At 35.5% G+C, this 26,811-nt stretch overlaps 1 protein-coding gene and 1 long non-coding RNA gene across 10 annotated transcripts in view; one reads left to right on the top strand and one right to left on the bottom strand.

The window, feature by feature from the left end:
• The window catches only part of LOC128256371 (UDP-glucuronosyltransferase 2B20), a 77,872-nt gene that overhangs the window by 16,195 nt on the left and 34,866 nt on the right, over nt 1-26,811 (top strand). For 8 of the 9 annotated variants that reach the window (XM_052986687.1, XM_052986685.1, XM_052986679.1 and 5 more), the window contains 2 exons: nt 9,798-9,880; nt 9,942-9,999. In XM_052986687.1, the coding sequence (XP_052842647.1) occupies nt 9,802-9,880; nt 9,942-9,999 (137 nt within the window). In that variant the 5' untranslated portion in view covers nt 9,798-9,801. Of the gene's footprint in view, nt 1-9,797; nt 9,881-9,941; nt 10,008-26,811 lie in introns of those variants that run through there. The other variant, XM_052986688.1, reaches the window with a different exon arrangement.
• Nucleotides 13,159-13,921, bottom strand: LOC128256375 (uncharacterized). The gene is made up of 3 exons (XR_008267758.1): nt 13,732-13,921; nt 13,280-13,673; nt 13,159-13,218 (listed from the first exon to the last, which is right to left on the bottom strand). It is a non-coding gene; the product is annotated as an uncharacterized LOC128256375 (long non-coding RNA).

Below are 26,811 nucleotides of genomic sequence, written 5' to 3'. Positions count from 1 at the left end.
AGGTCAATCGTAACAACTTCTCCTAAGACAAGTGCTGCCGCACACGATACTGTTCGATAAGCGCTTATTATTCGGATGGCAAAAGTTCTTTGAACCACCAAAACAGGCTTCAGGCAGCATTTGGTTTTTCAGCATATCAGCCCAGACTTTACATCCATATAGAAAAATGGCGATATTAACATTCATCAGCAGCTTTTGTCTGGATGACATTGGTTCTCCAACGTTTGCCATAAGTCTGCTTAGTAAGCCAGTGGTCTTTGCAGCCTTGTCTCTCGTGTAATTAAGTTGCAGCCCAAAAGGGAGTTTTGGGTCCAGCATGACTCCAATGAACTTAACCGATTTCTGCTTCCGTATGACTGTCCCACTCAGATTGAAGTCCGTTTCCAGGTGTATTTGCTTTCGAGGGACCAGCATTAACTCAGTTATTAACTCAGAGTGCATCCAGTCGATTACACGGAGCATGACTTGGTTATGTTTACGTTGGGCGTACTCCATATTGCGTGCTGTGATTACTGCGACTATGTCATTCGCGTATCCTACCAGAAATGCACCGTGAAGCATTTCTGTGTTAAAAATATCGTAATATGTCGTAACTATTACACAGTTCCGGTCCTAAGATAGCATCTTGAGCTGCCCCCGAGGTGATGTTCATTTCTTTTTCGCCGTATCCCTGTCTTTAAAAACTACAATTTTAACATAAGGATCTGCGCGTAAAAAGCTCTTGCTTGGTTTCGTTGGGACACTTGCTTGTACTGTTTATAATGCGTAAACGTTCAACAATATCACAATGGACGACAGTACATGTAGTGACGATGCGCACCAAGAGCGTGTGCATAGTAAACTACTATATATAGCCGCAGAATTTAAAATCTGCTGTGATGGCCCGATCGTAACGTGTAACACACCAATCGAAAGGTATCGCTAAATAATTAAGGATTGCATACCAACCGTTTAGGCAAATTAATTTGTTCAGGAAAAAGGGCGGTGAAAGTGACATTTTTTTAGGTGGAGTTCTCGGGCTTGGGAAAGTAAAGAATTACACTTTTGTAACCCATTTTAAATTTTTTTTGAAAATACGCGTCGAATGACACCAAATGCGCTTGGATCTGATGCTCCGTTCAAAAGTTATTCAAAAATACTTCTTATACCCTTGCAGAGGGTATTATAATTTTAGAAGTTTGCAACGCAGTGAAGGAGACGTCTCCAACCCTATAAAGTATTTATATTCTTGATCAGCATCACTAGTAGAGTCGATCTAGCCATTTCCGTCTGTCCGTCCGTTTCTACGCAAACTAGTCCCTCAGTTTTAAAGATATCTGCATGAAACTTTCCCAAAAGTTGTCTTTCAATTGCAGGTAGTATATAAGTCGGAACGAGACGGATCGGACGACTATAGCATATAGCTCCCATAGGAACAATCGGAAAAAAAATGAAAAAAATTATAACTTTGCTGTTTTTTAATTTTTTTTTAGTTCTTCGACATATAGTAATAGTTTAGAATTACGGTTTAAATTTCATAAAATCGGACGACTATATCATAAAGCTCCCATGGGAAGAATAAAAAAAAAAATAAAAAAAAAATATAACTATTTATTTTGTAATTTTTTTAAGAAATTCTTTTTAATTTTTTTTTTATTTGACAGTTCAGAATTACGCTTTTAATTTTATTATCTTTGCTATATTTAAAAAAATAAAGTTTCAAAAAATTTTAAGGTCTTGTTTTAAATTTCTGGAATAATTTTTTTTTGTTGGGCAGGTGGAAACAACAAAGTTTTTTCTACGGCTTTTTGAAAACTAGCTTATTTAGCGGGAAATCGCTAGCTTTGACTTTTAAACTAGTGACGCTACAGACAAGTGATGTATCTCATTAAAAATGTCATAATTGGTCTAAATAAAATAATTTACAAATTATTTTTTTTTATTTTTTTATTTTTTTGCAAGTTTTTACAAATTGTTGTGTCGATTTTTGATTATTTTTTTACGTTTATAGCCCTTGACAATAAATTTTTCATAATTTTTTTTTGAAAGCAACGAAACCGGCTACTTTTCTCAGTTTACAGAAGTTAACGCTGCGTAGGCAAGAATTTCCTCCTAAAAATATCCACCTCCATTTTGGTGAGGAAAATGCTATGTTTTAATTTTAAGTCAGAAGGACAATTTCCCGACCCTAATGGCATCATTAGGATAGTCGATCTGGCCATGTCCGTTTGTTTTTCCTCTCGTTTCTTATAAGTTATAAGTTATAAGTTATAAGTTATAAGTTATAAGTTATAAGTTATAAGTTATAAGTTATAAGTTATAAGTTATAAGTTATAAGTTATAAGTTATAAGTTATAAGTTATAAGTTATAAGTTATAAGTTATAAGTTATAAGTTATAAGTTATAAGTTATAAGTTATAAGTTATAAGTTATAAGTTATAAGTTATAAGTTATAAGTTATAAGTTATAAGTTATAAGTTATAAGTTATAAGTTATAAGTTATAAGTTATAAGTTATAAGTTATAAGTTATAAGTTATAAGTTATAAGTTATAAGTTATAAGTTATAAGTTATAAGTTATAAGTTATAAGTTATAAGTTATAAGTTATAAGTTATAAACTAAAGATAGGTCTCATGAAAGTTAAATTCTTTTGTAAATTTTAAGATGCTTATGACCCTAGTTTATTTAAAATTTTTTTTTTTGTGAATAGATTAAATTTAAGGTGATTTAAGGTAATGAACTACTTAACCTGTTCTTCAACTAAAGATAGGTCTCATGAAAGTTAAATTCTTTTGTAAATTTTAAGATGCTTAGTCCAAACTCTTAAGTTTGGCATAATGACCCTAGAAGGTTTGTTGCTATTTTTCGTTTTAAAATATATATAAGTAAGTTTGAATCGTTAAGTTACTAAGCACTTTAAAGTTTCAGTTAGATAAGGTAATAAAACACAAAAAAGGTTTTTGATGGTAATGTAAAAATGTGTCGTAGCTCGGCGTGTTGTCTGCATCTGACAATGGAGTTTACGGAACAACATAGTTATGAACAACTTGCTCGGTAAAGATAAATCATTGGTTTCAACAGATGACAAAGATGTCATCAGCCAAAGGTTAATTAGCGGGTTTAAAAACCAGTAAAATATAAAAAATGTAACAAAATAAAATATAAATTATTATACCTAACAACTAAGTGCTGAATTAAACTGTTATGCTTCATTACCTAACAGCAGTTTCACGTAAGTAATAATTTACTGAAAGAAAGCCGGGACAAGATGAAACATTAATAACGGAACTAAAAGTAATTGTTAATTAATTTTGTGCGCTAGCATCGGATCAGAATGTCTTTAGGTCGTGTAAAAAAATTAGTGTTAAATGATACACGTGAAAAAATGTTTGTTCAGCTTCGGCTTTCAAGTCTTTCTCACATCAAAGACCTACTTTCCCTAAGGGTCGAGCCACTTCTCGGATACAGTCTATTTTACGCCTCGTTGCGCAGTTAACACATCTTTTGCATTTGGATTTTGGTGACAGGTGTATTTTGAAACCATTCGAGCGTCACGGGCGAAAGCTTTCTTTCGTTTTGGGGAAACAATAAAACAATGCCTTGATTATGCCATTTTTGGCACGTTGTGCTGTCGACCGCTATAGGTAAATGAAGCGTGCCTTGGCCAAACCTTTGCGTGTATGTATGTACAATGTACCTGAAACATATGTATGCATTTCTGCATATATAAAAACGTTGTTGTCTTTAATTTTCTGAAAGCAGTCTGCACCTTCATTTTCGTTTTGAGCGGCTACCAAAAGATTATGGCAAAATATGTAATAATGAATTTACCACCAGCTACTATCAAATGTAAAAGGAGGCTCACCTCATAAATTGTTACAATTTTTATTGATATTGATTACTTCTACGTTTGTGCTTACCGACCAGTCATTTAGTAACGTGATGTTACTAAATTGTAATTAAAAACTTTAGTTTTGTTTTCGATATGCATGCAGCGTCAGAACACGACACGATCAGTATGAAACTGATGGCCGCACACACAGTTCTGCGGCAAACACTGATTATTCCATTAACAATATTTTTGCGTAGTTTTTTAAACGTTTTAAACTTGTCATGTCCAGAACCAACTGAAATTTTTGTCCGAGCCTACTTTATGTGAGATCTCCCTTCTCTAGGATCTTTTAAGGCTTAAGCCAGTCTACTCACAGGGTCCCGAAGATTTCCAGCATGGACAAAGGACTTCGTATGGCGCCAATGACGCGTATAAAGGGGACCGGTGTCAGGAAGCATCAGTATTTTATTTGTATTTTATTCGTTATTAAAAAAATATTTCTAAAATGAAGAAACAAATTGTTTCTCGATTTTATAGAATAGTTTTTTGAGTATGTGTTGTCGGCATTTATTTTTAAATGGGAAAAAAATAAACAAAGTTCCTTAAAAAGAAACTGATTGTAAACAAATATAAGAATACTATATTCTCGCGTCTGGCCTGGTTGCTTACAGCTATTTAAGACGGGTCGCATCTACAGTTGCGGTCAAAATAATAGTATTGGCACCACCTATCATTTTTAAATGTTCGTTATGTTATTTCCAGCCGGATATATAAGACATAAAATATCTTTTATTTAAGTAACACGCGCGGCGAAGGCATACACACAACGAGAATGTATATCGATATATATGAGAATACAACAAGTATATCGGCCCCCAAATTTATGTTAAACAAAATCGATGTTACTCGTAGAGTTATATTGTATTGTATTCGTTGAAAATGATGTAACAGGTAGAAGAAAGCGTTTCCGACCATTTATTATATATATAATATATATAATATATATATATATATATATATATATTAACGCCCATTTGAATAGCAACTTACTGCATAAGAAAGATCTGGCCTAGTGCAAACTGCAAGATACATGAATGATATGGTGGGTCCTTTGTTTCGGGTGTTCCTTTTTGATCAACCGGGAGCGTCTCTTCGAAAAGCTCATTTTCTGCTAAGGGTGTCGATATTGGTTTGGCGTTTTTCACGCCTAACCTTTTATTGACCTACATAACATCGGTGGTGCATCCTGATTTCTTGCTTTTTAGGACTCTGCTCAAACTCACCGTTCAATCGTAACTTACACCGGGTGTCTACGCGAATCCCATTGCTCGCCAACGTCCTCTCTTCGGTGTGGAAACTACTGCTGGCTTACCCGCCTCTGGAGTTTCCGGCCCGTGCTCGGCCATTTGTTGTCCTTCTAATTCGTACTCGTGCTTTGAAGGAACTTCCGGTATTTTTGTGGATGGTGCTTGCAAAAGATTGATGTGGATCGGGTCGGATATGTAATACATATTATATTTTTTATTTAAGTAATAGCCGGATTCCATTGGCGCAATAAAACGCATTAAGCCTAATGCGCATTTATTTACACAGGGAATCCCATAAGGCTAAATGCCGCAATAAAATAGTTGCGATAAATAAATGTTATTAAAATTCATTCGCCCCGAATATTTATAGAAAAAATTTTGGAAAATACATATTTTTAACGATATTTCGTTAATGCAACCACTACCACTACCACTGGCGAAATTTTTGATTGAAACCCAGATCAGCCCACTCACATGTTGGAGTAGCTTTAGCTAAATGCTGATGCGCCAATGGAACCAGGCACATTTAAAATTTCACTAATGCGGCAAAGGAATCAGACTACACCACGCGCGCTTTGGGGCGGAGGCTTGTATCGATATCGATATATATCAGAGTACAATATGTTATTGATAGGAACAAACAAAAAATTTGGTTTATTTCAAGACAGTTTACTTTAAAGAAACCATTATCTGAAATGGGGTCTATATTCGGCCGGTCAAAATAATGGTAGTGCCGATTTGCTTAATTCAATCAAAATTCGAAACGCTTTGTTTCATATTTCTAACGGTTGTGCCATGCAGCAATCACTTTCGACTATGCACTAAGCCCGTATAAGAATTCGAAGTTTGCAATCAAATGGCCTTATTAGCTAGTCTTTTAAAATCATTTAAAAGCTTACTAAAAACTTAAAGTAAAAACAGATCAATTCAAAAAAAAAAACATAAGCAAAAAAAAAAATTAAATAAATTGGGATTATCTTTAAAAAAAATTTGTATTTTAGAAAAGTAGATTTATATATAGATATACAGAGACAACTATATGGATACTGATTGAGATTTTTTGGTAATAAGTTCACGGTCACACTGTCTTTTTAACGTTAAATTCAAACTTTATTGTTTTGTTTATAATATTGTGTTTATCCCGCTATTTTTAATGTTTAAAGGTTTTCAGTTGTTTACTTTAAATGGTAAAAATTATTTCGTATACATTTAAGTCTCGTTTTTTTATTCCGTTTTGCCGTCAACTCCAATGAACAAGCAAAATTTTACTTATTAAATACAATTTTGCTCTTTGGTGTATCGGCTCCGGTGGTATTTTATCGAATGTTATTTTTGTTGCCCAATTCCGCCTAGTATTTTACTATCGGATATCGGGTTCTGTCAATTTTCTCCATTCTTTACTCATTGGAATCGTCACACGTTTGTCGTGCTCGAAATTATGTAAAATCATATAGTTAAAAAAATAAATGAATGAATGAGGCCAACAATGTAAGGTCATAAACCCATTAACACTATGATAAATTTGTAAAGGAATTCATTACAGATTAAAACAAGTATGCTATGAATTCGTCAATAAAATATAGTATTTTTTTTAGTTCGAAAACTTGTAATAAAAAAATAACTCCAAAAAGTTTTTAAAACCGATTGTAGGTAGTTATCTAGCGGACAAACCGATACAAAAAAAAATCGTTGTGGGGACAGGCCTTAAAACATTTTTGTAAAATCCTAATTTGTTTTTATTTTTATAATTATTAAATAAAATGAAGCCGATAGGACCGCTACAGCCGAAGATATACATTGCAGATGTATTGTTTTTCAAAATTTTATACGTATTACATATTATTACAAAAAAATTTTTTTTACAACAGCCTTATTTTTGGGTTAACTTATTTGACACATAGTATCTGTAACAAAGCATTTCAGGCAAATCAAATATGTGAAATTTTTATTTTCAAAATCCGTTCGGTTTGTAAAATAATGACCCTTTTGGAATTTTAAGGGAAGTTTTCATTGTTTCAGAAAAAAATAACTTAATGTTTTTATGATATAATCAGTGTTAGGAAAATAAACACATATTTTAATAAATTTTGTTTTAAATTTTGAGGTCAATTTGTTCATCACGAAGATGGAGATGAATTATGATATTGTGCATACCATCTGGCAATTAGGTCTGTTTGTAGAAGCATGTAAAAGGAAGTATCTTATATTATATCTTTCATATACGGTGGAAAAAATATTTATTCAATTTGCAGTGAAATTATGCTATTTTTTATAAGCATATAAGCGAAAATAATACAAAAATCAATTTAGTGGTATCAAGTTTATATACCCTTTCAGCTATTGCAAAAATTAAATCCTCCAAAGATCAAAACTTGATTTACTTGTGCAAATATAATAAAAACAAGAAAGAAAGCAAACTTCGGCAAGCCGAAGTTCATATACCCTTGCAGCTATTGCAAAAATTAAGTATTCTTTAAGACATTAGAATTACTTATTAATCAAAACAGAATTTGTAAAAAAAATTAAAAAATTAAAAAGTTAAATTTTTAAAAATTTTTTTTTTTTTTATTTTTTTCTATGAGAGCTTTATGTTATAGTCGTCCGAATTTGATGAAATTTAATTGATATATAGTACTGGTTAAATATTTCAGATTTACGGATTAAATTTATAAAAATCGGACGAATATAACATAAAGCTCCCATGGGAACAATAAAAATACAAAAAAAACAAGAAAGAAAGCAAGCTTCGGCAAGCCAAAGATCATATACCCTTGCAGCTATTGCAAGAATTAAATACTTTTGAAAACACTATATGATATAGTCGTCCGATTTTGATGAAATTTAAACAGTAATTCTGAAATAATTAACTAATACTATATGTCGAAGAACTAAAAAAAAATGAAAAACAGCTAAGTTATAATAATTTTTTTAATTTAATTTTCCGATTGTTCCTATGGGATACTTATATGGGACTTATATACTACCTGCAATAGATAGACAACTTTTGGGAAAGTTTTATGCAGATAGCTTTAAAACTGAGAGACTAGTTTGCGTAGAAATGGACGGACAGACGGACATGGCTAGATCGACTCTCCTAGTGATGCTGATCAAGAATATATATACTTTATAGGGTCGGAAACGTCTCCTTCACTGCGTTGCAAACTTCAGACTGAAATTATAATACTTTCTGCAAGGGTATAAATATAAAACAATTGAAAATCGGGATTTATTTCGAGTTATTTTCTGAATCAGGGAGTCCATCTGCACCGGAAAATCAAGGTTTGATCTGTTGAGGAAACCGTTTCCCACGTAGAAATGCAAAAATAAAAAAAACTTGAGAATTGGGGGTATTACTCGAAGTGCGTGTGTTAATTTACATTTGTAAATAGGAACTAACTTAAACTTAACTCATCTAGCGCTCCAGAGCGGAGCGAGGACTGGAGGGAGAGTTGGAGCGGGAGAGGGTAGGGACAGCGGGTTAGGACCTTTGGAGAAACCTTCGCACTACACTGGCAGAAAATATAAAAGCCTACAGGCGTGAACACATTAAAGATATATATTTTGAGGCACTTTAAGATAGTGCGGTGGTGTTTAAAGAGTGTGCGTCACCAAAAAGAAATTAGGTAGATCCCATTAAATGGGCTACATAATAAAAAATTTCGTCAAACATCGGGTTGTCGTTCTTAGCCGTACCACAAATCTAACATATTTTCGTAGGGTACTTTCAATTAGGAGCACCCAATTATAATGGAAAATTTTGGTTGTGTACCTGTGTAATTTAACGTTAGATGTAAATGATATTATGCTGTGTAATTAATTTAACTAGTTAATTAATTTAACTAGTTAAAGATCCACCCCAGTTATTTTAGTTTCGGTTTGAAGGCGTATATTTTTAAAGAATTATTTTGTGGTGTCTGAACTTTGTTCAAACTTTGTCGAGCCATAAAAAAAAGGTTGAGTGTCATTTTCTGAATCAGAGAGTGAGACTTTATCGGAAGTTTCATCCTTAGAGGATTTTATCGATTTAAATTTGTTAGCCAGTGTAATTGAATAAACTTAATATAAAACCTTCCTTAGCTTTAAGATTTGTGGTTTCACCCACACCCTCTCTCACATATTTTAAAACAGGATCAACAGAAACGCGTATCCTTTTAAGTAGTCACTTATTTTGAATGAATTTTATAGCATCTAAAAAGTTTCAGTGAAAAATATTAATTTTAACTCTTGGAGGAAATTATTTTGCTTGCTTAATTAATATTCTGACGTTTCTTTAGAATCTGGAAGTACAACGAAGTCTATAAGTACTGCCCTAAAATGTGTATTTAAAAATAATTTGTTTTGGGCTAACCTGTTTTGGAGTTATACCCAACGCTGCGTTGCTTTATTGTTTATTGCCCGTTGACTTTTTGTTGACACTGTGCGTGTATTAAAAGAACATTTTAGCAAAAACGCAGCAATTATATATACATTATTTATTTTGGGTGGCTTACTAAACGCTCCATTAAATGACTTAAATAGCACGCGTTTTGAGCTGGTTACGTATTAAATCTATAAAGCCAAGCGACTAGTCGGATGTGGTCAAAATACTGATCTGACTTCAAAGCATAAGGTTTAAAATTACTAAGTCTGTATAGTCTTCAAGAAAGCCTAATACATTTAATGTTATTTGTCCCTTATAGCAACATGGTTCTAAAATTTGCCTCGTTTTTAACTATCTGGAGTTGCGGCATACTGGCTGCAGACATCCTAATGGCAACTCAAGGTAAGCGTAACCCTTTAACATCTGAAAATGAGATCTTAACATAAATATTTGAATTTTTTAGGCGGAACAAAGTCACACAAGATACCTTTTTGGGAGCTGGCTAGAGGACTAATAGCCAGGTATGTATGTATGTTCATTGAATATTTTAAACTACGATATTAAAGGAAAAGACCCTGGAAAGTTTTAACGTTTGGTGAAGGGGAGTGTGGGTCAAAGTGAAGAAACCATTAAAAACCCTTAAAAAAATATTCTTGAAAGGCGTCGCCAGACGGTCGATATTGAAGTGCGCAAGATCAGTAAAACCAATTTTTTTTTAATAATGACTGGTATTTATTAAAGTAATTTTTTTGTACAGTTTTTTCCTTGGCTAAGAGCAAAAGAGTCAAAATCTTCCAAAAAGGCAGAATTTCTAGTTTCAAGAAATTTTGTTCTAAAAACATGGGCATTTTTCTTTAATCATGGACATTTTTTTCAAAAGTAGAAATTGTCGCCATAAACCTAAATCGCCCTAAAAACAAAAAAAATGTCTATATTTATATCTGAAAATATTTTCTTTAACATTGAAATCCATTTCTAAAAGTCTAAAATTTCGTATCCTGATTAAAATATAACTAACCCGAAAAATGTTTGTATTTTTATACCCTTGCAGGGGGTATTATAATTTCAGTCAGAAGTTTGCAACGAGACATTTCCGTCCCTATAAAGTATATATATTCTTGATCAGTATCACTAGGCGAGTCGATCTAGCCATGTCCGTTTGTCCGTCTATCAGTCTGTTCGTCTGTCCGTCCGTTTCTACGCAAACTAGTCTCTCAGTTTTAAAGCTATCTGCATGAAACTTTCCCAAAAGTTGTCTTTCTATTTCAGGTAGTATATAAGTGGGAACAAGCCGGATCGGACGACTATAGCATATAGCTCCCATAGGAACAATCGGAAAATTAAATTAAAAAAATATATATAACTTTGCTGTTTTTCATTTTTTTTTAGTTCTTCGACATATAGTATTGGTTAATTATATCATATAGTTCCCATAGGAACAATCGGAAAAGAAACGAAAAAAATTATAACTAAGCTGTTTTTTAATTTTTTTCTTAGTTCTTCGACATATAGTATTGGGTATTTATTTCAGAATTATGGTTTAAATTTCATTAAAATCGGACGACTATATCACATAGCTCTATAGAAATAATAAAAATATATAAAATATCTATCTAATAATTGAGCTGCAAATCATCATAGCTTCAATGTTTTTCAACATATACGCAAGTAAATCATAATTTTAATGTTTTCAAAAGTATTTAATACTTGCAATAGCTGCAAGGGTATATGAACTTCGGCTTGCCGAAGTTTGCTTCCTTTCTTGTTCAGATAGATAAATACAATACAATTGATCATAACTATTAAAGCTTAATTAATCAATGTTATTTTTAAAATTTTGCTGAAAAAAATCATCAGAAACAAACATGTTTCATATAGAACATTATAGAACATTTTTTTAATTAAAAAAAAAAAATAATAGTTTCTCTACTTTATGATTAATTATTATTAAGAAAGACTCTTAAATTAATAACCTTTTTCATCGCTCCGGTATGTCTGGCCCTCAAAAAAAGTTTACAGCACTGCCAACAAAACAGCTGATTCACTTACGAAATTTAAAATCAAAAAATGTAGTTATTCTTACTTACGTAGAATTGCCATATGGGCAATTAAAGGGTTTCGGACGCGACAACCTGACAACATTTAACATTCAAAATAAGTGGGAATTATCTCTACCAATAATAAAAAAATTTGCTAAATATATCCAGAAACTTCTTGGAATTAAAAAAAATACATGATTTTCAGACGCGACAAAAAAGGTACAGCCATTTACAAAACACGATAAAACACAAAGGTCTGCGAATCTAAATGGAGTTTTTGCACATCACTTTTTTCAGTATACCTAGAGGGTACAAGCATTCATCTAAGCTAGTTTTAATGAACAAATTTTTTCAGATTATATCTTACTTTATCTACATCAGCCATATGAGTTAGTGGTTGTAATTTGGTCAACGTCGTTAAGTAAATGCATATGTGTGTTTAAGAAATAATACGTAATACATAAGTCAGTTTTTGTACTATGTTGCTCATTTCAAAAATAGCATTCAATTTCAAAGTAGTTCCATTCAACATATTCGCAGCCAAAATAGAACATAAAATCTATTAAGCTACGGACGATAAATTTATTATTAAATTGCGAGCTGCTGACATCAGAAAATATAAAGACATTTTTAAAAGTTCCATTCTATTCTTTAAGTTTTCTTATAATTTTGGTTGAAAGCAGAAACGCCAAACTTTCTTATAACTTAAATTTTCGCTCATTAAACCAAATGAAAAAGTTATGCATATTTTTTTAATGAACCAAATATTAAAGCAACAAATGGCGCTAAGAATATGATAAGGCTCATCGATTTTTTTTTTTAAAGAATTACGATTTCAGTCGCAACAGACTTTAAAAATTAAAAAATTATCAATTATACATTTTTTTGTGAACTCCAGTGGCTTTTCGTTGCCGTCATACCGAAAGTTTCACTCCTTGGCGTAGTCCGGCGGTTGTGGCCGTACGCTTTCTCTCCTCTCTCAGCTACTTTCTCGCTGCCTGCCGTCGCTTGCTGTGCTTTGGATATCCAGGCTTAATATTAATTATTCAGCACTTACGGTGCCATGTCCGGCTCTTCTGCTCTACGGTCAATAGCGTCTGCCAGGTTCTTCCTCATAGCCTCTACTGAGCGGCCAAATCCTCCTTCCTGAGATTATATATCCAGGATTTTCCCATCTTGGACCTTTTGTATTCTTGGTCAGGACAATCACTCATGGGCGCCAGATGTAAAGACCTGATTTCTTAAATATCTCGCTCGCTACGTAAACGGGCGGCTAGCTCAGAGAGGTTGTGGGATCGTTCTACCAAATTTATATTTGGTGATTGCCTTTGACCACTAACCATACAACATATAGACTGGTCATTTCATACAAGGCATTTGGACACAAAAAAAAAACAGATCGCGGGAGGTCCCCCGCAGTGCTGCCAGATTTTGAGAGATAAAATAAGCTAGATTGAAGAAAAAAATAAGCTAGAATGAGCTAAAAATTAAAAAAATTAAGCTAAAAATAAGCTAACCATGGAAAACATTAAAATAGTTGATTTTTTACTTTTATTGATATTATATTTATATAGCTATTAGAGCAAAGAAATAATTTCATCGACTTCATCATTCGATTCCATATATTTAGCGGATGAGCTGAGGTATTTCGTTGGAAGTATGTAGTCATGGCAACATTTGCCATGACGTCGCAGTCCATATCTATAACATAAAAAAAAAATACTTAGTATATTTTAAAAAATTTAAAATTTCAAAAACAAACCTTATTCTTAAAATTGCGTTCAAGCTTTTTAAATTCATTTTGTTGCGCAACTTTGTTTTGACCATGTTCATTTGGCTGAATACCCTCTCAACCGCAGCATTCGACCATGGCAGTGAAAGAATGTGCAAAGCAAATAACGCCAGTTGCTCGAAAGCTTTTTTTTGGCCAGCATCCTTATACATCAAAACTTCTGACCAAAACTCTATAGTTATTTCCTTTTTTTTCCCAATTAATAAGGTGGATTTTTCCAAATTGGGATACTATTTCATCAATATTTTCATATTTGAAATGTTCCAACAACGAAATAATTTTATCTGGCGTTTTATTTGCTTGTAGCATATTGCCAACGGCGAAAATATCCATTTGTTTTAGTACTTCAATGTTATCAGGAAGTCTGAAATTACGCTGCAGATTAATACATATCATTTTATTAAAATCCAATTAAAGCTTACCTCTCCCTTAGTTGAATAATTAAAGCCTTGATGAAGTTTTTACAATCTTCTCTGATTTTATATTTTTCATCAAAATATTTTTCGTCTTTGATTTCCTTCTTTGCGTAGCCACTGCTTAAATTCTTCAAAATTTAACCACGAATCGCGGAAATTTTGCTTGTAAGTCCCTTTCGGCATGTTTCTTAAACTACGCAACAACAAACGCAAAACAAACATGTGCAAAATTTCAGTGTGACCGAAACTTCCTAACGATTATTATTAAAATACCAACAAAAAATATGACTTTTGTCCAAATTATCGATAAAAATACCAAAAATTATAATACAATCGAAAAACAAAAAATTTTTTGTTATAAATTTTTTTAAGCCGAAATTAGCTAAATGAAATTTGAAATAAGCCAGATTTTAAGCTATATGCATTTCAAGTATTTTTCAAGCTATTTCATTTTAAAATATGCTAAATCTAGCTTGAAATAAGCTAAAATGGCAACAATGGTCCCCCGTGCTCACAGCAGCAGGTCCCTGCACTTCGTGTGCGTTCGGGTTTTTTGCTCTCTCATTCTTATTCTCATTTTAATGGTCGTGCACTCATTGCACGAGTTCAGGTTCAGTCGCAGAGAGGCGCTTTTTGAAGAAGGCTGCCCTGCGCTTGAATTCGTCTTTGTATGCATGCGTGATCATGCATTCTCATACACGGGAGCATGTGTGCGTTTATTTCATTTCGGCGCATCAAGAATATTTTGTCTTTTGCCACTTTTCAAACTTGGTACCCTAAGAGTATGGGCGTATTAACTATTGGGTTATGATAAAAAATGAATATTATATGTTATAATATATTTTATAATATTTAAGCATACATTTTATTTTTGTTTACAAATTCAAATTAGTGGTAGCAGTAAAATGTTTTACATATATGCCTGCATACCCTACCGACGATTGCTTTTAAGGGGAGCGGGCTTTTAGAATACTTGTTTTAAGTGTTATGTTTAGTGATCTTTGGTTGATTTATTTTTTAATGATTCGCAGTGTAATTTTAATGTAAATTAATACATAAAATATATGCTGAAATATTAAATAAATATATTGTAACATATAATATTCATATTTTTATCACAACCCAATAGTAAATACGCCCATACTCTTAGGGTACCAAGTTTGTAAAGTGGCAAAAGACAAAATATTCTTGATGTGCCGAAATGAAATAAACGCACACATGCTCCCGTGTATGAGAATGCATGATCACGCATACATACAAAGACGAATTCAAGCGCAGGGCAGCCTTCTTCAAAAAGCGCGTCTCTGCGACTGAAAGACTGAACTCGTGCAATGAGTGCGCGAGCATAAAAATGAGAATAAGAATGAGAGAGCAAAAAACCCGAACGCACACGAAGTGCAGGGACCTGCTGCTGTGAGCACGGGGGACCTCCCGCGATCCGTTTTTTTTTTGGCCAAATGCCTTCTATGAAATGACCAGTCTATATGTTGTATGGTTAGTGCTTTGACAAGAGACAACGCAAGGGTTGTGCTGGGATCGTAAAGGTTTTATTCGTCTCCTTAAATATAGCCTCGCGGCTCTTCCGTTACTGCTGCTCCTCGTCGATGTCCTCTGCGGCGTCGCTCCTCGTCGCTGTCTTCTGCGGCGTAGCTCCTAGTCGTCGACTGCGTGCTGGAGTCTGACTCGTGACGGCTCCACCTAGACTCTGGATGTTATGCGAACCTCACTGTCGGGACCGGCAAGGAGTTTCGCCTAGCAGGTAGAACTATGTTCTGCCTCTTCGCCCAGCCACCTTTATCGTAGACTATGCGCAAGGACTCTCTGAGCTCGATTTATCCACGACCTAGCACCCGTTGGATCTCAGCGTTGTAGTCTCAGCCTTGTAGACTCTTAGTCGGCTGGCGTCTCGACTTTGCGATCTTGATCCTGGCACTCGGCACTTGATTAGCTTGCTAATGGTCTCGCGTACACGCACTCGCTTTGATTCTCGCACTATTACTTCGGGCTGAGTTGCGCTTGCGCCGCCCTCTACGTCCCGTTATTCCTCTCCTCCAGCTCCAGCACCGTTAGTTTACGGTGCGTCCTCTTTGTGCAGGTCCGAAGTCCGCCAATTCACCGTTAGACCTTGTTGCCCTTGCCGTGTGAGGGTCTAATGTCCAGCGCGGTACCGTTAGTTAACGGTGTCTCTGCTTTGCCCGGGTCCAAGGTCCGTTGTTCACCGTTTGTCCTAATTGCCCTTGACTCCTCCGGCATTTTCGGCTCCTTCACTGTTGCCATGCAGCTCTCCTGCATCGGGATTTGTGGGGAGTTTTAAGACTCCTCACAAACGATCGAATTATTGGGGTGAAGACCATCAAAGCTTCAATGGGTTTTAATGGGTACTCATATAATTTGGAATTTAGATGTTTTATTTTTGCAATAGCTGCAAGGGTATATGAATTTCGGCTTGCCGAAGTTTGTTTCCTTTCTCGCTTAACATTTTTTTGTCCTTTTGTGCCTATATGATAAAGTCGTTTAGAAAATGTTCATGCAAATTGCTTTAAAACTGAAAGACTAGCTTGCTAAGAAAAGGACGGGCAGACGAAAATAGCTCGATCGACTCTCCTAGAGATGCTGATCAAGAACATACTTATAGGGTAGGATTTGCCTCCTTGCTGCGTTTTAAAGTTCTTGTCCTACAACTAAACGGCGTTGTGCCATGTTATTTACTTGTGCTTGTACTTTTACTGCAGCTCTGTTTTCTGATAGCACATTTTTTTAAAGTTGTTTTTTCTGATTGTCATGCATTGGCTTAAAATGGCTATCGTAGCATTTTTTAGCGGAAATGAGTGTCTGGTCTTCAGATCGCTTTGCTGCATAAGTGCCAACATATGCCAGATATGTCCGAATAATTTGAGTTTCGCCCAGACGAATAATGTTCGTTTAAAACAAGAATTGATTTTTTATACTTTGCTGTGGTATTTCCGATTTTAACTTTAACTTTTTCAATGGAAGCAACTTGTAATCCAGACCGATTTAGAAATAATTTTTAAAACGAAACTTGTTTCTTTCTCCAAGTGCTGGTTGGTTTCAACTTGCAATAAAAGCAAAAACAATGGCACAATTTCAGGGTTGATATTAATGCGCTTGACAGAACGGATTTTCAGAGTTGGGTAATATGGTTTATGCCAAACCGCTGCGGAGTTTGATTTGCTATTTCCGCAGGCAGTGGTCCGCCTCACACCTATCAAAGCTCTACAAAGTCCCTTAATCAAGGTAGTGAATTGCTGGCTTGTAGATTTTAGATTGAAACGCGCACCTTCCCATCTGATTCGAAGATGACCTCAGTGATGATTTCAAGCAGCCGCATCAAGTGGTCATCCTTAATTACGACTACGGCTTCAGATGTGAGGGTTGCAGCTATCAGCGAACAACCGGAACGAGTTCAGCATCGGTTCCACTTCGACGATAACGTTCTGGATTTTGTCTTCCTTCTGGAAAGAGTTTCCGAAAACCCAACCTTGGCCATGTCATTCCTTTAAGAGTTAGTGTTTTGGGGTTGGGGTAAGTTAGCGGAGATCAACAATTAGAATAATTTAAGAATACATTATAAAGTTTATTGAAGCTAAAATATTAATTAAAACTGGTTATTATTATAATATAATAATTAATATAATAATATTAATATTATTATTAATATAATTCCAAATAAGTTGATCTAATTGAATTCGTTTATCCGAAAAAAAGTTCTTTTATTTACTAATTGGATTTAAATGGCTTCAAAGATTCCTATGTTAATTAACAGCTTTAGTTATGTTAAAAATGTAAGCAAAATGTTAACAGCTAGGCTGTGTTTTAGGTGGTGTTATAATGGGTTTATGGACTTTGAATGGTATTAAATCTCAGAATAATGTTTATATCGCCAAAAAAAGAATAAAGAAGAAAGACCAATTTTTACACTCACATTTATTCCCGTCCAACAAAGAAAGCGCTTTCCAAGTTTTGGTTGAGGCTGTGGAGCTTTGGAAATTTGAAAATATAATCAAAAGAAACTCGGCGATATTTAATTTAGTTCTGCCGAAGTTTTTGTGAATCACATAATAACACACCGAGGCCCTTAGAACAAATTTTAAGAATTACAAAGAATGCAAAAACTAAATTAATTTCCTAATTTTATAAATACTTTAACTATGCTTTTTCTTCCTCTCTTCTTTTCGCTGCTCCTCTCTCATTTACTCTCAAATCATTCTTCAAAGCTAAGCTTTGTCTTAGCATAGCTTTCCTCTAGACCTCGCCTCTCACAGGTCATTGAACTTTCCGATCACCCTTTAAGGCTATGCGTTGTCTCTTTCTTGCTTTTCTCTCGTCGCTGCGCACGCGCTGAACATTTATTTAAACTGCCAAAACGATCCAAATATTGGCGCGCACGACAAAAAGGTGGAGGTTCGTATGCAGCTGATTGGTTTGGCCAATTGGGGGATGGGATGCTGCACGTTCTATAACATATAACATTTTCGGGCTGACTACATTTATTTTAGCAAGTGCTATAGCGAGCATTAAATTCTGTAATTCCATCATCACCATCCTATCATTCTAGCAATAAGTGTCTCATATAGGTGACCTGTATTAATTTGAGTGTTCTTGACTGCTTTAAAAATTGACAGTTCCCATTAGTTTATTGATTTGACTCTGAGTTCTATATACCTGTCTATTGTTTGAACCTATGACCTCAATTCCGTAAACCTGATCCTTTCTGATGTGATGTGTACTACTAACGGCGGCCTGCGGTTCTGAGCTGGTCGGGATCCATGTCTGTAGGCGGGGTTGGAGGCTTGCGTATTGAGGTTGAGGTTGGGACTTGCCCTTCGCTTTCGGACTCTGAGTCGCTTGGGTATTGTTTATTGTTTCTATATCGGAGAAACGGAGAACCTATTGGCAGCTGAATTAACTGCACAGAAATCCGTGCGCGTAAGCAAAAGCGCTACACAAAACAATAACAAAGTCTACCGACTGCGACAACAAAACGTATGTAGGGTTAAATAATGTGTGCGTCGCTGCATTAAAATTATATTGAATACACAGCCAAAAATATTTGCGTCACTGCACTCAAATAAGTATGATAAAAGTAGTTATAATATTTATGAAAATAATAATAATTTGAGGTTTCGCCAAGAAAATCGAAATGGCTCAAATTAAATATAAATACACAGCGTCACTGCATTTATAATTATAATATCTATGAAAATAGTAATTTATGTAAATAATATTAATTTGCGGCCCAAATTAAAAGCAAATAAAGCAATAATAAAACAATAACCCTATTAAATATTGTCATGTGCGGCTTGCAGCAAGATAAATGATAAATAAGTAAATGTTTTTTGTCACTAAGCACTAGTAACGGTGAAGTCAACTGAGATGTCAATCAAATTCGAAATCAAGCCGTGAAGCTTGAAGCTCCTGGCAGGTTGTTGGAAGGAACTTTCCTCCGTTGTTACCGGCCCCTAAGGCGCGATAACCTTATTCAATGAATAAGTTGACGGCGTAGCCGGAGTTTCCTTAATAAATGCAAAACAGAACTGACTTAAAGCTAACTATAAATGATACTTCATAGCGGCCACGCGAATGTGCTGTGTTTGCCGGATATGCACGAGCTTCCGGTCAAATGCTGTGTCAGCTATTTGGCCAGCGCTCAGACTTCGGACATTTGGTCGTTGACTCTCTGTCCGGTTAAATTTAGTTAATTTATATACATGTCACAGATCTGCATTGGTGCACCGCAACAACAAGTACACCGCACACACACAATGTTTTTGTAAGCTCGTGTGTCAAAACACCGCATCAAGAAACAAAACAACTCCTTATTGTTGGTGCCAAGCGATCTGGCCGTTGCAATTGGTTGTTTTTGGTTGGTTTGATGTAATTTTCGGCTAACAACTCCCTTCAACTGTGGGCTGAGATGTTCCTTTTTATCGTCAGCCTCCCTTTGACACTTTCGAGCGATACTTGTATTTTTTATAAGAAAGTGTACCATTGACTTAAAGCCGCTTTCAGTCACAGCCGAAAGCGGGCGGCAATCATCAACAATCTACTTGGAAACAGCATTTAGCGCCTCCTTTTTGTCTGGAGTAGAAACAGTCCTCAGGGCAGTTGGTCGCTTATAAGCTTGACAGCATTTGTGCCTGCTTAAATTGGAAGTTTGATTGCTAAGACACTTTAATGTTTTTCGGATTCCTTAATAATTTCACGCATACAAAACAAAATAAACAAGAAAGGAAGCAAACTTCGGCAAGCCGAAAATTAAATATTCTTGAAAAAATTAAAATTATGATTGACTATCGTATATGTTTAAAAAAAATGAAGTTATGATGATTTGGGAGCTATATGCTAAAGTCGTCCGATCCGGCTCGTTCCGATTTATATACTACCTGCAATAGAAAGACAACTTTTGCGAAAGTTTCATGCAGAAACCTTTCAAACTGAGGGACTAGTTTGCGTAGAAACGGATGGACAGACGGACGGACTGACGGACATGGCTAGATCGACTCTCCTAGTGATGCTGATCAAGAATATATATAATTTATAGGGTCGGAAACGTCTATGAAACCGGCCTCTGTGCACCGGCACTGCTTCTTAGGAGAGTATATTTGTAGTGGTCAAAATAATAATAATAATATTCGGTTCTTTCCATAGCGAAGCGCGTCCCGATCGCGGCAAGAGTTCAAATCCAATTGACTGGCCGTTCCTTCAACGTGCTCTCAAGTCACCTCTCTCATGCCACTTCTCTCATGTACTCATCTTCTATCTCGCTCTCGCGCGACCGGGCCGCACTCGACGGTTATGTTGTTCCCCAAAAGGGAAAGCAACACTGTCTCGCTAGAGTGGCAATACGTGGTATTTGGTACCTTCTTAGAACTGGATAGCCGCTTAATAAGTTAACAGTTTCCAGAATTCAAATAATTCCAAGTACTGCGACACGGCCTTCTCGACAGGCCCACGTCGTTGTGTACTCCTGTTTATAACCCAATAAGCGTTACTAAAATTTTTTGCTTTCACTTACTTATTGACAATACTTTCAACAAAAATTACTATAAACATTAGAATGGTAATGAATTCAATGTTTCCAACTGGACTTCCATATCTCACAACTCGTCCTCCTAACTCCAGCCATGCATTCATACAGGATCATGGTGCAGTCCCAAGTAAGCTCCCGCCATACGTCCACGTAAGATAATGGTGTAGCATTATATAAACTCCCGCCATGCATCCACACAGGATTATGGTGCAGCATAACAAAAGCTCCCGCCATGAATCCACACAAGATCATGGTGCAGCATTACATAAACTCCCGCTATGCATCCACACAGGATCATGGTGCAGCTTCTAATAACATAACATTACATATTCGATAAAGATTTTTTACATTACGATTCTTCTTGCATTGGGCTTTTAGTCTTCACTCAGTCTATTTGGGCGGCAGGTTTATAAATAGTACTAAGTTAAGCTTGTGTTTTGTTAATATTTTTTACAGCTCTGAAGACGGACCCTAACGTGGGTCCTAAATATACAGGGTTGCCCATATTCGACGGACCCATGTTTTTTTTTTAAGAATCAAAGAAAAAAATAAAAATTTTGCGGTTGGCAATCTTAATCATTTAATTTGTTCCAAGTAGATTTGTTTACATCAATTTTTGAATATGATATCTTTCAAATGGCCGCCTCTGGCGTTGATGGCGTATTGTGCCCTTTTTGCAGCATTTTCCATCGTTTTCGCCAACATTTCGGCCGGAATAGCGGCTATTTCTTCACGAATGTTGTCCTTGAGCTCTTTTAGGGTCCTTGGCTTGTTAACGTAAACCTTTGTATTGGAGAAAGGAGAAAAAAAGTGTCTTTTGAATACACTAAAAATACCCTGACCTTGAGTCAGCCAAAACACACCAGAATAACAATACTAGGTCCCCAAGAATATTAAATAATATGTTGCTGAAAACTTTAACCCTTCGTTGATAATTTGTATAAAATCGTCTAGAAGTTCAGGAAGCGAAAATCATATCCAGTTGTCAAAACAAAGATTCAGAGCTTATTAGTTCGATTTCAAAAATAAAAGTATACCATTTACAGCTGTTCATATCGAAACTATTTCTTAAAAGACCAATGATCTTAAACATATTATTTTTGTTTTTCTATCTCATTCGCTCGCGTTGAGAATTGAGACAATGAAATGAAAGTAAACTCTTGCATTAAAGTGAAATTATTGGAAATCTTATATGTTAGGTATTGCACAATTACATACATGCACCGATCTAAAATATTTATTTATTAATAGACCGAACAGGCAAAGATACTTTAAGAATGTTTTTGAAATATTTTCTAGGGTATTTTTAAATGATAACAACATAATACTGACAGGTGACTTAAAATGCATTTCGCTTAATAATTTGACTTTTGGTGGGGACTTGGAGTCTCTGGGGTTAAAAATCGTCAATTCAGAGAACCTACACATTATACTAAGAATAAAAACAGCTTGCTTGATGTAATCACATAAAAATTGATGTAGATGCTGACGACCTTAGGAAAATACGAAATTGTTGAATATAAATGTACCTGATACTGACTATAGTACGTGTGTGCCAACAGAGACAATACAACACAAAATAATTGCTTAAATTTTGTTCATGTAAATTAGTGTGACGTCCTAGAGGCTTTCTTATTTATTTAATCTAAAGCTACAGGACTTGACGATATTAATCCAAACTTTGTAAAAACACTACTGCCAACAAAAAAGGTATATATACCCTTGCAGCTTTGGAAAAATTAAATATTCTTCAAAACACTTAAAGTTCGATTTATAGGCGTATATATTTAAAAACATTGAAGCTATGATGATTTCTAGCTCAATTTTTCTATCATTCCTATGGCAGCTACATATATGATTTTGTTTTCCGATTTGAATTATAATAAACCGTAAGCCTGAACTATTGAATTATAACAATTTTCAAAAGAATTTTTAAAATACATTCAAAAATAGAGAATATTGTTTTAATTATTTTATTTAATATTCCGATTGTTCCCATGGGAGCTATATGAAGTAGTTTTCCGATTTTAATGAAATTACAACCGTAACTCTAAAATATTTAACTATTACTACATCTCGAAGAACTAAAATAAAATTATAAAACAGCAAAGTAATCATTTTTTTCATATATTTTTCCGATTATATATATATATATATGCTATAGTCCTTCGATCCGGCTCGTTCCGTAGAGAAAAGCGTAAAAAAAACACGTTATTCTGTTTTGTTTAAGCAAATGCGAGTGTTTTGCTAAACTCTTGGTATGCAATCCTTATTTATTTAGCAATACTTTAAAATGGGTGTATTACTCGTTACGATCGGACCATCACAGCAGATTTTCAATTCTACGGCTATATACATTTAGTAGTCTCCTATGCACACGCTCTTGGTGCGCATCGTCTCTACATGTACTGTTGTCCATTGTTGAACGCTTACACCGAGAAAAAAAAACCGTTCTCAACAGTCTCGATTTCAGTATTTCCGTGCTCAATAGTGTGCCAAGAACGGATTTACTGAAATCAAGAAGACATTTTCTTAGATCAAGACTGCTTTTTAAGACTGAACATACTCGATTTCAGAATATGTCTTCTCGGCTTCGAGAGTAATAGCCTGATTCCATTGGCGCATTAAAACGCATTTAGCCCAATGCGCATTTATTTACACAGGGAATCCGCATTTATAATAAATGCGATTTTTAAATGCGACTAAAAGACATTCGCCCCGAACATTTATAGAAAAAATACCGGATTATACCGATGCTGAACGATATTTTGTTCGTGCCACTACTACAACAGCTGTTTTCTATATGCAAGGTTGGCGCAATTTTTGATGAAAATCTATTTTGTATAAAAATGACTGAAAACTAAAGCGCACGCTGCAAATTCATCTCGCAGTACCACAATGCATTACTCCTGGATCTCTGGCATAAAATAACTGCCACATATACGGGGATCCTAGACCTTTTTGGAAACTGTGGTGGTCTCCATTGCAAACCCGTCATAAGAAGGCAATGCTTCTCTTCCTTGTCGTCCAAGTTGGCAAATGCCTCGGTCGCATTATAGATGTCCTGCTGAGCATTACAGAGTTTAGTAAACTCACTCATGTTCATTAATTTTAATTAATTTCTTTTGGATTTGCCAAAATGCAAAAGTAAACAAACCCAGATCAGCTGTTCGTGCCACTCACATGACGGAGTAGCATTAGCTAAATGCTAATGCGCCAATGGAATCAGGCACATTTAAAAAGTGACGTTGTGACGTTGTTCGAGCATTTACAAGTCGAACAAGAATAAAAATCAAAGGAAAAAAAACACATACATACATGAACTGCAGCAACGTCACTTGCGGTAAATTGATATTTCACAATCCTTCGTTTTACTTAAGCACGTGTTAAATAGTAAATTTAAACATTCGAAACACGTTTTTTTTGTTCACAAATAAATTAATACAATCACACTTGCTTAAATTTAATGAAAATTATTATATAAAATATTATTTCTACATATACATATGTAAATAATAATAATTATATCCTTCATTTTATAAAATATTAATTACTTAATTATCGCTGGGCCTCCAACAAATCAAATGAAACCAATAGGTCGAACAACCGGTCATCTATTGCGGTCTCCGTCTCCATGCTTCCACTTTTCAACACTCAATCAACACTCAATCAATCAGAAAAACTTTACTCCGCGCTCCAGGCGAAAATTTCAAAAAAAAACGACGACGCCCGAATTATACTTTGGTAACTTTCCGAACAATTTGAGAGAGGACTTCTCTCACAATTTTTATCTCTTTCAATTTTTTTAAGTTTTAGACTATTTTCTTCTCGGGTTCAAGATCTTTTATTCTCGAGTTCAAGATCTTTTCTTCTCGATCAGCGAAATCGAGAACAAAAAGAACAATTTCTCCTCGATTACAAGAACGTTTCTTCTGGATAAAGTGATAAGTAAAAATACTGAAATAGAGCAGATTTTTTCTTGGTTTTTTCGTTCTCAAATTTTCTCGGTGTATGCATTATAAACAGTAAAAGCACGAGCTTATAGCTATATGAGAGTTTATATACCGCAAGATGGAACACAAAACTCATACCCGACCTTAAAAACTGGGTGCAATGACGACACCGGGACGTAGACTACTACTTGACCAAAGCGCTTACGGCTGATGGCTACTTCAGCTCGGTTTGTGCATGAGATGGGCAAAGCACAGTAACCAGCTGTGTGTATGCCAATGCTTCAATAAATGTGTTGATGCAGAACACGGGCAGACGTGCTCTGTGGGTCGTCATTTTGGATGCCAACAGACAACCAATTTTGGTGGATAAACGGCCTGATGAGGGTTTTTGGTGGGTGCAAGCACCACACACCACATCTACGACGGTTGTGTGTGATGCAGAAGGCATTTTAAATTAATAAATGCAAAAGCGGAAGGTATCGAAAATCGCTTTCAAAAAGCGCACACGTTAGCAAAATGTTTTCGACTATTCACGACTCACGAACTCTGATGCTGCTTGTATTTGCTTCTGCAAATACCTGATACCTCCCGCTGCACTTTAAACAAAATCTTAATTTTTTTAAGACAGTTAAAAACAAGACGGAATCAAACTTTGGCAAGCCGAAGTTCATATACTTTTGCAGCTATATCAAAAATGAAACATTCTTGAAAATATTTAAATTATGATTTATTTGCCTATATGTTTAAAAAAAAATTGAAGCTATGGTCGTTCCTATGACAATATTATTATTATTATTATAAGTATCGGGGTGTTTAGTGTACCGCGACCGGTAAGATCTATTGTACCCCCATTCAGGGCCTACAGCTCAGATATCAACCCACTTCCTCAAATACAGTCGAGGAGTTTTAGTGGGTTGATTCTTCCTAGGATCTCAGGTGTAAGAGTTCTGGTTCCTAAGATTTTACATCTTATACTTGCTAATGCCGGACAGTCTGCGATGATGTGTTTAGAGGTTTCGTCCTCTATTTCGCAGAATCTGCAAGTTCTACTGCTGGTTATTCCCATCTTACCTAGGTGACTTTTTAGTCTACAGTGCCCGGTTAGTAATCCGGTAACGATCCTAAGTGAATTTGTCCCTAGTTGAATAAGTTCCTTAACCTCTTCTTGTTGTAGTTGTTTATTTGAGTTTTGGCTTGCCTTAGGCCTGGGGTATTCCTCCAGTGTTCTTGCCTCATGGCGCCTTCCTCTTTCCTAAGGTATTCCTTTATGGTGTGCCTCCCTATGCCACAGTAGGGCTCTGGTCAGGGGCTGTTCGGCTCCTAGTTTTGCCATTTTATCGGCAAGTTCATTTCCGGATACATCCTTATGTCCCGGAATCCATCTGAGGGCCAGCCTGTTTCGGCTGCGCAATATATTTAGCTTACTCTTCACCTCTAGGACTAGCTTCGAGGTAATTTTGTTATTATGTAAAGCAGTAATTGCTGCTCGGCTGTCCGAAAGGATCGATATGTCCTTTTCCTTGTATCCACGCTGTATGTTTAGCTCTGCACAACGTCCAATGGCACATACCTCAGCTTGGAATATGCTGGTATATTGGCCAGGGATTCGTAGTATTTTATGCGAAGCCCTACCACTCCAAGGCCAGTGCCTTTTTGTGTCAGGGATCCATCTGTGTACCATGCTATGGTGTGTTTAGCCATAGGGTGCACTTCAGACAATGTGATCCAATCTTTCTTATTGCCTAGGTGTGCTGTGAAGTTCTGCTCGAAGATTAGTTCGGCTGTCATTTCATCCCTAGGGTGGAGTATTAGGGGCACCTCACCTAACAGATTAGTCGCATCCCTGTTATTTAGAATGCAACCACTACCTGTGCCCTCAGTGCTTACTCTCAGGAGTGTAGCTTTGCGTTGAATTTCAATTACACAGTGGAGTGGTGTTAGCTCCATCAGAATTTCTAAGGCAGTTGTAGGACAGGTCCTCATTGCCCCTGTCATGCATACGCAGGCAAGTCTTTGCAGCTTTCCTAGCTGGTTTTGCTTGCTGGTGAGCTTAGCTCGTTTACCCCATGCAAGTGCTCCGTA

This window comes from Drosophila gunungcola (assembly GCF_025200985.1).
Source record: "Drosophila gunungcola strain Sukarami chromosome 2R unlocalized genomic scaffold, Dgunungcola_SK_2 000017F, whole genome shotgun sequence".
NCBI lineage: Eukaryota > Metazoa > Arthropoda > Insecta > Diptera > Drosophilidae > Drosophila > Drosophila gunungcola.
Note: the sequence above shows the minus strand (reverse complement) of the source record. Positions and strands in the feature narration are given on the sequence as shown.